The following is a 12,217-nucleotide window of genomic DNA, read 5'->3' as shown; positions in this document are numbered from 1 at the left end:
ATTACTTGATATTTAATTTATTAAATTTTTAATTAAGTTGAGTTTAGATTAGAATTAGCTGGTATATTATATAGGAAAAGACCAACCCACTGACTTTTATAACATTATTTAATTTATCATTTTTTTAATTAAAAGACCAACCCACTCACTTTTATAATATTATTTAATTTATCATTATTTTAATTAAATTAAATTAATCTGTATATTAGATACTCACAATTAAATATTTATCATCAAAATTCTCACCATTAAATATTTATTATCAAAATTGTGCAAGGTATAGTCAACCCTGAACACCACCTTTGTAACATTTAATTCCAAAAATTAACTTCCATCCCAATTCCTCCCCTTCAATTTCAATTTTAACTGTGACCCAAAGTTTCCAGTAATAAAATATTTGCTATGCCATTGGAATCCTCAACGGTAATTTTCGGGCATCGGTCTGTCGGATTCCGGAATCCAAATAACTTCAGGAGTAATTTATAAGGACGAACCAGAGATACCACCGTAATGACTTTTATGATGGACAGTTACAGTGGCAAGAATAAGCTTCATTTTCTGGTATTTCCATGGTTGGCGCAGGGCCACATAAATCCTTTCTTACAGCTCTCTAAGGCTCTCGCAATCCATGGCCACACGGTCTCCTTCCTCTCTACTCCTCTTAACATTTCCAGAATCAAGCCGTCGTTACAGCTTCAGGACTGGCCGGGCCGGATCGATCTGCTGGAACTTCCATTACCGCCCACGGAGGGACTGACTCCCGGAGCTGAATGCACAGCAGACATCTCGATAGAAATGGCGCTCACATTGATGAAAGCCATGGATGGCATGGAGAAGCCTTTCCGAAACCTCATCAGGCAACTATTGCCAGATTATCTGGTCCACGACTTCGTGCAGTATTGGGCGCAGACCGCGGCTTCTGAGATGCGCGTTCCGTCCATTTATTTCGCAGTGTTTTCCATTACATTCTGTTGTCAGTTCTTTGACCCCTCTAAATTGCGGAACCAGGAGTTAACTGCCGAGGAGCTGGCGGCTCCGCTCCTTGGCTTCCCGTCTTCTGCGGTAACGCTCAGGCTGCAGGAAGCGCGGGATCTTTTAGGGATTTACAGAGGAATACCTGGCCATGTTCTTCCAGCTTATCGGTTCGCTCAATGCCAGGAAGGATGCGTGGCCGTGGCTGTGAGATCCTGCTTCCAAGAAGAATATAAGTATGTTCGCTATTTCCATGACGCCATCGGAAAACCTGTGTTTTCTGTCGGCCCGCTCACGCCTGACGTCCCGCCCACCGCCGCCGGAGGCGACCACTCAGATCTGTTGGAATGGCTGGACCGGCAGAGGGCGGCCTCGGTCGTATTTGTGTCGTTTGGCACGGAGATATTTCTATCCGGGCCCCAAATTCACGAGCTGGCGCTAGGGTTGGAAGCGAGCGGGCTCTCGTTTCTCTGGTGTCTTCGTTTTCCACCGTATTGGGAAGGTGATCGAGACGATCAGCTCGAGCTTCTTCCCGAGGGATTCCTGACTCGAACCCAGGGACGGGGACTGATCGTCCAGGACTGGGTACCGCAGTTACAGATCCTCTCGCATCCGTCAGTTGGTGGGTTTCTGAGCCACGGTGGATTGAACTCCACCATGGAGTCTCTGAGCTTCGGAATACCCCTCATTTTGCTCCCCATTCGAATCGACCAGGGGTTGAATGCCCGGCAAATAGCCTCAGAATTGAAGGCGGGGATAGAAATCGAAAAGGCGGACGATGACTCTTTTCTGAGAGAGAAAATAACTACAACACTTACCATGGCAATGAGCGGAAAAGAGGGGCAGAAGTTGAGATCAAAGGCGGCGGAGGCCCGTGATATTATAGCGGCCAATAAGCAGAGTTACATCCATGATTTCATTGAAAAGATTGAACAATTGGCTGAAGAGCACACGAAGAAAAGCAGGTAATGTAAAGTTGTTACCCTGAAGAGTAATATAGATAAAATATATGACAAATATAGTAATAACCTAAAGCACCTGAAGATTAGAGAAGACCCTAAAAAAAAATTGTCATTACTGCTGCTAGAGTTTGAAGGGTGCTTCTTCAAAGAAATTTCTTAAAGCTATACCATGTTGCGCCATGTATCTTCTTCAAATTTCCATGTTATGGCATGTATCTTCTTCAAATTTCCGTTTGGATTGAGCGCAATTATTAATTCAAGAAGGTAGAATTGCGACTTCCAAATATCGATTTCTGGAGTCGTTGGTGCAGCGGCAGATATCGATTCTACAAGGAATGGTTTTCTGCATATGTGTAGTATACTACATATAAATTAACGGTGAATGTATTGTCTTTCTTCGTGTTCAAACTTCTTGTAGAAGCTGAGATGATCTTCGTGTATAAGTTAATACAGATTCTCTTCGTGTTTAAACTTCTGGTAGAAGCTTAGATTCCATCAAATCTGGTGGTCCTCTATGCCCAAACAGCCTCACACAATTTCTAATATTTTCTCCACTTTTCACTGAATATTATTATTTTTTAGTCAATAAGTGTGTTTATTTTGAAATATTGCTTTCAAAAGGTTAATTTAATTAATAAAAAATATGATAATTATTATGTGGATGGTAGAGATTCAATCTCCACTCAATATTTTGGAAGACTCATGTCAATCTAGACAAATAAAAAGTTGAGATTTAAAAATCTCTCTCTCATTTTTTATAATTAAATTGATGGATAAAAAAAATATCATGCCAACAAATGTTACTTATGGTTGATATTGTAAGCAAGCCTATTTATAGATTAAAAATTTCCATGGTAAAATGGGGTAAACATCCACGATTAAGAATCTTGTTTGATGTTTTTTTAATTGTATACATGTTTAATTTATATATTAATTACTTTTATAATAATACTAATAATAGTTACATTTTATGACACTTTTAATTTTAGTAACATGAGATGTATGATATTGTTGGAAATAATACTGAGAGGGGGTGTGAATCAGTATTATCAGATCAATCAAACTTTTTCAATTTCATACTCATAAACATATACGCTACTTCAATTAAGTGAACCCGCGTGTACACGCTACTGTGTCTAATGAAACTCGCGTATATCCAGAGATCTTATAATTCAGTTAGCTTAATCTTCAGTAAATGCATCAGATCATTATTAAGCATATTAACAGTAAACAGGTGCAGAGTAACAGAACAAAACATCACACAAGAGCCACACACATGAACACAAAGATATAAGGTGGAAACCCAATGTGGGTGAAAACCACCTGCTGCAAGTCATCTCAATCTTCTTCTTAATAAGAAAATCCTTTTACAATATTTGTACTGGTGCAGTCTTATACCAGTACGGGAGCTACAACCCCCCTTGCTCTTGTACTAGCCGATCCATTTACTAGTACACAGGCTGCTACCTGCTACAATGCTCCAAAGATCTCCTTTAGCTTTTGTACTAGCTTAGATACTAGTACGTAGGTGCTTGCCTACAATCTTCTCACCTCCAGGTACCACGTTTCATCAATTTTCAGACTGGATACACTGAAGCACAACACATAATCTGTAAGGCCACTTTTCATCCAATTTTCATACTGGACCCATAACTATCATTGAAGCTCAAAACAATCATTAAACTCTGAATCACTGAAACCCTGTTAACAACAGTCACCAGAACACAGAGCAGACACAGAACTCTGTAATAACCATCAGATCCATCTGCAACTTCAAATATCAAGCTTTACAATGTATACGCTACTTCGATGAATCAAACCCGCGTGTATACGCGCTTTTGCCAAAGACAAGCCGCGTACAGATCTAAAAATAATTTCTCATAACTTGCAGCTGTACCAGACATCAGTCATACTCATAACATTTATAGAACAATACATGCGTTAGTATGTAGATCTAGAATAAGCATCATAAAGGTAGTTCATTTCAAACCATTTGATCCCGATCTCTCCTTAGATCTAGTTCTCCATCAACCGGTGAGATCTCTCCTTAGCTCAGATCAAGCAATGCATCATCAACCCATAACCCTGCATACTGGATCTAATGCTTCATCAGATATTCAAGACATTTCAGATGCACTTGCCTAATGATTTCCTTCTCCTTATATAGCCTTAGGCCTTGTTCAATACCAAGAGCCAAAACCATAGAAATCCAATACCATCAACTTCAAAACTAGGGATCGACACGCCCGTCGAGACACAATGGTCCGAAACCATAGGCACAACTTCCAAGGACTAACCGCCATGGACCAAAGGTACTTTTCCACATACACGCGCTTTTGCTGAAGCCAACCTGCGTGTACACGCGACTTGGGCTTAACTAACCTGCGTGTATGAACTTTCTCTTCTTCTTATAGTCTGATCATCAATTCCTTGCTGCTGACCTTCTGTACTATGATTTGTCATCAGTGAGGTTTGCCATCAAGGACAACACTTATCTCATAATGCCAACAATCTCCCCCTTTGGACTTGATGGCAAAGCTAACTTGTCACACTTAGAACTATCATCTGATTCCTTTGAGCTGTCCTCCATCAGTCACATCTGATATCTCTTCTGAAGATTCATCCAGTTATACATAAGTGAGATATTCTTCTATGAGAGGGTTGCCATCAAGTACAACACATGCATCATAATGCCAACAGATATAATAAGTGTTTTGATGCTTATTATAAATTGATGCTTATCAATGTGTTTACTAGACTCCCCTCATATATATTAGATTACATTTTGTATAGCATATATATATATATATATATATATATATGGTTAAATTCGTTTTGAATATAAAGATATGTTGTTTCAGTGATGAGTATGATGTTTCTATAACCCACTATTTTATTAAAGAATTTTGAGATAAAAGATAGACTCAAAATAAAAAATGTATTAACAAAATCAACTTCAAAAGAACCAATAAGATTCAGGATGATGATCTCAAATGTGGTGATAGAAGTGAGATGAATGGGGGGCACACAACTAGTATCTCACCACACATTAATGCAGGTGAACGTGGTAGCATGTCCCCCCATGTTTATTAGAACTCCCATCACATCATTCTTTGAGTTTAATGGACCATAAATAATAAAAGATTGTAGAGGTCATTTTTCTCTAGTCTTAGTTTAACCTTTGATTTACACAAGAGATTTCAAAGATCCTTTTAGGATATGGTTATTTTTTCTTGGCTGTCGAATGATACAATCTAGTTAGTCCCTTTATTGTGCATTCGTCATTCTTGGATGTGGGAGGCTCACATCATGAGCAACGTTGCAACCCTACATGGAAGAAGAAAGGAATGGAACTTGATAACGATGTCAAGTCTAGTTTTATGGCTATCCATGGACAATATGCTCTCTACTTAGTGCATTATGGTGTAGGTAGTTTATACTATTTGCTTCTATTTGTTGTTTCTCAGTTTCCCATTTTAACCCCTCAATCATTTTGTCTTAGAGTGGAAGAACTTGGTGGTTGTTTCCCTTTCTTGTTTAGGTCTTTTCAGTGGGTAGGTCTTCCTTTTCTTTTTCCCCTTTTTCTATTCCCTAAAACTATACAAGGTTTATTCTTTGTGCTTCCTTTGCAACATATACCCACTCCATCTCACAATGCTTCAACCTCCGTTTTGTTCTAAGTCACTTGAGTCACCCCTTTCATGATTGCACCCATGTCACATGTATTCAGTCACAAACAACTTCGAGTATATTTCTATTTCAAGTTAACCGATGACTAGTTTGGTTTTAGCCAACATGCCTCACTAATGCGCTTTAGTTCAACACAATGCCTCTTATTATTAAGAGCAGTGCATCTATCATGCCCATCAATATGGGGGAAACTCAGTGGCGATATTTCAAGAACACACCCTACAACTAATGCAGGAGGACGCTCCTTAGGTGGAAAGGGAAATTTTTGATGACCATTATTTTCTTAAAAATTTAGAAGTTTTCGCTGAGGTAGTTGACTAGGTCCTAGACATTGGCGACACCAAAGGATGTTACAACCAATATATCTACACCATTTACAGATACTAGCATATGAAGTTGTTGGTGGGTTGAGTCTTAGTTGATCGAAATGAAACTAAAAATATATATTCTTTTGATCTTAGATGAAGTGCAATTGAATACACACTCTATGGAAACTAGGCTTGGAAAAATTGAGGCTTACTTGGGAATTAGTCTTTGTTGGGTCCCTATAATACTAGTGATTACCCCATTACTATTGTAGTTATACCCTTATTTATATTGTTGTGCCCCTATTACCCCCATATTGTTATTTCTGTGCCCCATAGAATCCCTCTATTGTTATTTTTGTGGCTTTATATTATTATTGTTAGGTCGGCTAGATTATATTGTGACTCCTTAGACTCCTATATATAGAAAGGAGGTTTTGTCATTTGTATCATCCAAGAATTGTTCATTCATGTAATGTAAAGGAGGTTTCCCCCTCGAAGAGGCTGAATTCTAAGGCGTTGATCTATCTTTTCTATCTTTTCTTGAGCTGGTTTCATAACATTTGGTATCAGAGCTTTGGATTCTAGGGTTTCGCTGCTCCAAACAGGTCATTGTTGTATTTTCGCTATAACTTTTTTTCTGTGACGTTTCAGAAGCCGCAGGAAAAACCCATTTGAGAAGAATTGGCGCTGAACCTTGGGTCCAAATTTTAGATCTTTTCGCGTGATATTTTCGGAGATATGATCTGAGGAAGTTGGCCTTTTTGCAGACTCCTAAATTACATTCAAAACAGGTGACCTGGGGAAAATCGTCATAACTCTCTCTCTGAGGATCGGATTGAAATTTCGTAAAAAGGTACAGAAAGAGGACGGACTGTAGTTTCTTGTATGTGTGTTTTAGATTCAAAGGTTAAAACAGTGACTCGTGGCACGTCGTACAATTTTGCTCTACTGAACCAGTCTAAAAGCAAGTCACTCTGGGAGATTTCACATAACTCTTCCTTGGAGAATCCAATTTGGCTCAGACTTGTGGCATTGGAAAGAGGATGTAGAAGGCTACTGCAGGTAGCAATTTCAGAACTGGATGATCTGAAATTACAGAGATACATCAGATTCAATATCAGGCTTCTATAAAGTGAAAAAAGGTGTGTAGTTTTTTTTTAATTTTTTGTGTAAGCTTGGTTTAACGAAATTCAAAGGGCATAGTAAAGCATTATTATTGGTAACGGATGCCCCGAGGAAAGAAAATGAAAACACCTAGTAAGGAACCTGAAAGCTCCAGCATGACTCATGAAGAAGAAGAAGAAATGCTACATGATATATCAAAATTACAAGAACAAGTGCAACAAATGTCACGCTCACAAAAGCTAACAGAAGCTAAGATAAGTGGCGTGGAATCTAAGATAAAGGGCATGGAAGCTAAGATGGATGATTCGAGGACAGATTTGAAGAGAGACATGACAGATTTGAAGACAGATATGGAATAATTAAAGAAGTTGCTACAAGAAAGGGTCACTAATGGTGAAAAGTTAGTAAAGGAAACTCATGATGAGAACAAAAGAAATGTTAATCATGATACCATAGACGCTAATGTTGGATCGAAGACTCACCATGTTCCAAAAATCGATATGAGGAAGTTTGATGGCAAGGATCCCACCACATGGATATTACAGATGGAGCAATTCTTCGATCTCAATAATGTGCAAAACACACAAAAGGGACGTATGGAAACTTTATATTTGGAACCAAATCAGTTTGTCTGGTATCAATGGCTTTGTTCTCGTAAACAATTTATCACTTGGGCAATTTTTACGGAAGAATTGATAGCACATTATGAGGATACAAAAAGCAACACTTTTTATAGCCAATTGATAAGTCTCAAACAAAAGGGTTCAATAATGGAGCACATTGAGGAGTTCCAAAAATTGAACATAAGGGTAAAAGATATTCCAGAGGAGCATAGGATTGATGTGTTCATAGGGTCTTTAAAGGATAATATCCAACATGATGTGCGCCTTTGGGAACCTGATTCATTAGAGAAGGCATTCAGGTTAGCAAGAAAAATGGAAAGCAAAATTATGGCAACTAGGAAGCATACCATTCACAACTATAAAGATGGAAGTGTTGTTTCCCATAGTCTTCCACAACCTACAAGGTTGACACCACAACAATTGGAAGAAAAAATAGCAAAAGGGCTTTGTTACAATTGTGATAGCAAATACACAAAAGGTCATAAGTGTGCTGAGAAGAAATTATTCTACATAGATTGTGAAGAGGAAGAAGAAAAGAGCAAGAAAGGTCAAAAGAAGAGGATATATTCCAGGAACAAAGCCTAGATGAAGAACAAATAAATCCGACCATATCTTGTAATGCATTGGCGGGAATTACCACTCCTCAAACCATCAAGATAGAAGGACAAATCAAGAAGAAAAAGGTAATAGTGTTGATTGATTCAGGAAGCACCCACAATTTTATTCATTGTAGAGTAGCAAAAGAATTGAATTGCTTCCTATATCCAGCACCAGAGTGTCAAGTGATGATTGCAAATGGAGGAACAATAAATTGTTCTGGAAAGTGCCATAATATCAAGCTATCCATGGGAGATTATGTATTGACTAGCCCAATGCTTTCCATTCCAATGGGAGGTGCTGATGTTGTACTAGGAGTCCAATGGCTACAATCCTTGGGTACAATAGCTTTTAATTTTCAAGAACTTTTCATGAAATTTTTTGTGGAAGGAAAGGAAGTTGAATTAAGGGGTATTGCAGGGAAACCAGGAAAGATAATCAGCTCTAATGGCATGACAAAGCTTCTAAAAAAGGAGCAAAGAGGTGTAATTGCACAATTATGTTCGCTAGATGTTTCTACATTGGAATCATCTATTTCTCCAGATCTCCAAAAAGTCTTGGACAATCATTCCAAGGTATTTGAGACTCCCAAAGGTCTCCCACCTATGCGTGATCATGATCATGCTATTCATCTGATTCCAGGAAGTGTTCCTCCAAACATCAGGCCATACAGATATCCATATGTCCAAAAAAGTGAAATTGAACGTATGGTTGCAGAAATGCTAGAGGCTGGTATAATTCAACCGAGTCAAAGTTCTTTCTCAGCTCCAGTAGTATTGGTGCACAAGAAGGATGGATCATGGCGCATGTGTCCAGATTATAGGGAGCTCAACAAGCTCACTATTAAAGATAAGTTCCCCATTCCTGTCATTGATGAATTACTGGATGAATTGCATGGATCAATTTACCTCACCAAGTTGGATCTTCATTCGGGATATCATCAAATCATAATGAAGATTGAAGACATTCCAAAAACGGCATTTAGAACTCATGAGGGTCATTATGAATTTTTGGTCATGCCTTTTGGCCTTACCAATGCACCTTCAACATTTCAAGGTTTGATGAATTCAATTTTCAAACCATTCCTTAGAAAATTTGTGTTGGTATTTTTTGATGATATACTAATCTACATCAAGTCTTGGAAGGATCATGTTGAACATGTTGACAAGGTGCTACAACTATTGGAGGAGAAACAATTATATGCAAAAAGATCAAAATGTTTCTTTGGAGTCCAGGAGGTGGAATATTTGGGTCATATTGTATCTCACGAAGGAGTTAAGGTAGACCCTAGCAAAATTAAAGCCATTAAGGAATGGAAAATCCCCACATCCATAAAGCATCTACGAGGATTTCTTGGGTTGACAGGGTATTATTGCAAGTTCGTTAAGAATTATGGGAGAATAGCAGCACCTCTAACAACATTATTGAAGAAAGATTCATTTTCATGGACTCCGGAAGCAACAAAGGCCTTTAAACATCTTAAAGAGGCAATGTGCCAAGCACCGGTCTTAGCTACACCGGACTTCACAAAAACCTTTATTGTGGAATGTGATGCTTCAGGAAATGGAATTGGTGTTGTTCTAATGCAAGATGAAAGACCCATTGCTTTTGAAAGTCGTCCAATCAAGGGAAAGTTTTTAAGAAAAGCTATTTATGAGAAGGAAATGTTGGCAATATTCCATGCACTTAAGAAATGACGACCCTACCTAATGGGAAGACACTTCAAGGTAAAAACGGATCATGATAGCCTTAAATAATTTTTAGAACAAAGATTATCCTCTGAAGAGCAACAAAAGTGGGTCACAAAGATGTTGGGTTATGACTTTGAAATCATCTACAAAAAAGGGAAGCAAAATGTGGTGGCAGATGCACTCTCAAGAAAGGATGAGGATATGGAAGCATTGTTGTGTGCCATTTCTATTATCCAACCAGATTGGATAAACGAAGCAAAGGAGGAATGGAAGAATGACGAAGAAGTGTGGGAACTTATTCGAAAGCTACAACAAGATTCCAGTACTTCTGATACATTTAGCTGGCAAAATGATTCGTTATGGTACAAAGATCGCTTATACCTCTGTAAGAATTCCAGCTAAAACAAAAGATTCTTATGGAATTGCACACTTCTCCCTTAGGAGGGCACTCAGGATTTTTAAAAACTTACCACAGGGTTAAGAAGGAATTTTTTTGGGATGGCCTTAAATCAGATATTCAAAAGTTTGTGGCGGAATGTTTGGTTTGCCAACAAAATAAAGTTGAAACAATTAAGACACCGGGTCTATTACAACCTTTATCCATTCCAAGCCAACGTTGGGAGGAGGTTTCAATGGATTTTATCACAGGTTTACCCAAGTCTGAGGGAAAGAGTGTCATCATGGTGGTAGTTGACAGACTTACCAAGTATGCACACTTTTGTGCATTATCACATCCATTTAAAGCCAGTACAGTTTCTACTGCATTTATGGAAACAGTTCAAAAGCTACATGGAAACCCAAAGATTATTGTAAGTGACAGAGATCCCATTTTCACTGGAAATTTTTGGACAGAATTATTTTCTTGTCTTGGTACTCAGTTAGCTCATAGCTCATCTTATCATCCTCAATCTGATGGGAAAACTGAGATAGTAAACAAATGTTTGGAAGGATATCTTCGTTGCTTTGTATCTGATAAACAGACACAATGGTCAAATGGTTGCCTCTGGCTGAATGGTGGTATAACACTTCCTTCCATACAACAACAAAAATGACCCCATTTATGGCACTTTATGGGTACCAACCACCATCAATCACATCATATTTAAGAGAAAATTCTAAGGTTCAGGCAGTGGAACATCACATCGAACATCAACAACAAGTCCTCCAACTCTTAAAGGATAACCTCGTGTTGGCACAAAATAGAATGAAACAACAGGCAGATCAACATCGCAGTGAAAGAAGTTTTGATGTTGGTGATTGGGTATTCCTACGGCTACAACCATATAAGCAAATGTCCCTAAAGCAAGCTAAGAAGGATAATAAATTATCACCAAAGTATTATGGTCCATACAAGGTGTTGGAAAAGATTGGTACTATGGCATACAAATTGGAGCTTCCTAAAACTTCTTGATTGCACCCAGTTTTCCATGTTTCATGTTTAAAGAAGGTTATAGGCGACAAGCTCCCAGTTCAAACAATATTGCCAGAACTTGACGAGGAAGGAAAAATTATATTGGAACCGGAAGCAGTGACAGAAACAAGAACTCGACAGCTACGAAATCGATCAATTTCAGAGTATCTTATCAAGTGGAAGAACTTATCCGCTGAAGATTCCACATGGGAGGATGATAATTTTATGCAGAAGTATCCAGAACTGCTCAAGCGTTGAGGACAACACTTTTTTGAAGGAGAGGGGCATGTTGGGTCCCTACAATACTAGTGATTACCCCATTACTATTGTAGTTATACCCTTATTTATATTGTTGTGCCCCTATTACCCCCATATTGTTATTTCTGTGCCCCATAGAATCCCTCTATTGTTACTTTTGTGGCTTTATATTATTATTGTTAGGTCGGCTAGATTATATTGTGACTCCTTAGACTCCTATATATAGAAAGGAGGTTTTATCATTTGTATCATCCAAGAATTGTTCATTCATGTAATGTAAAGGAGGTTTTCCCCTCGAAGAGGCCGAATTCTAAGGCGTTGATCTATCTTTTCTATCTTTTCTTGAGCTGGTTTCATAACAGTCTTGGTTGATAAAAATGAAGCTAAGAAAGATATTATTTTGATGTTAGATGAAATTGAATTGAATACATGCCCTATGGATACCAAGATTGGAAATATTTACTTCCAAATGGGCATTCCTCTTGACCCTTAGTGCTCTTTAGGTTGCAACCAAGAGCTCATTCTAGTGGAGGCATCAAAATCCAATAAGTCCCAAAAATAATATTCTTTCCACCCTCTC

General features: G+C 38.3%; 1 protein-coding gene across 1 annotated transcript; it reads left to right on the top strand.

Moving 5' to 3' along the window:
- Positions 1-357: 357 nt before the first annotated feature.
- Positions 358-2,401, top strand: LOC149244210 (UDP-glycosyltransferase 91C1-like). Its single transcript, XM_089367946.1, has one exon. It carries the CDS (start codon positions 511-513, stop codon positions 1,939-1,941), a length of 1,431 nt encoding a protein of 476 aa, XP_089224072.1. The 5' UTR covers positions 358-510; the 3' UTR covers positions 1,942-2,401.
- The last annotated feature ends 9,816 nt before the right edge of the window (positions 2,402-12,217 follow it).

Source organism: Pinus tabuliformis, chromosome 8 (assembly GCF_031772625.1).
Source record: "Pinus tabuliformis cultivar Carrire ecotype Pingquan chromosome 8, CPIR1, whole genome shotgun sequence".
Lineage (NCBI taxonomy): Eukaryota > Viridiplantae > Streptophyta > Pinopsida > Pinales > Pinaceae > Pinus > Pinus tabuliformis.
Note: the sequence above shows the minus strand (reverse complement) of the source record. Positions and strands in the feature narration are given on the sequence as shown.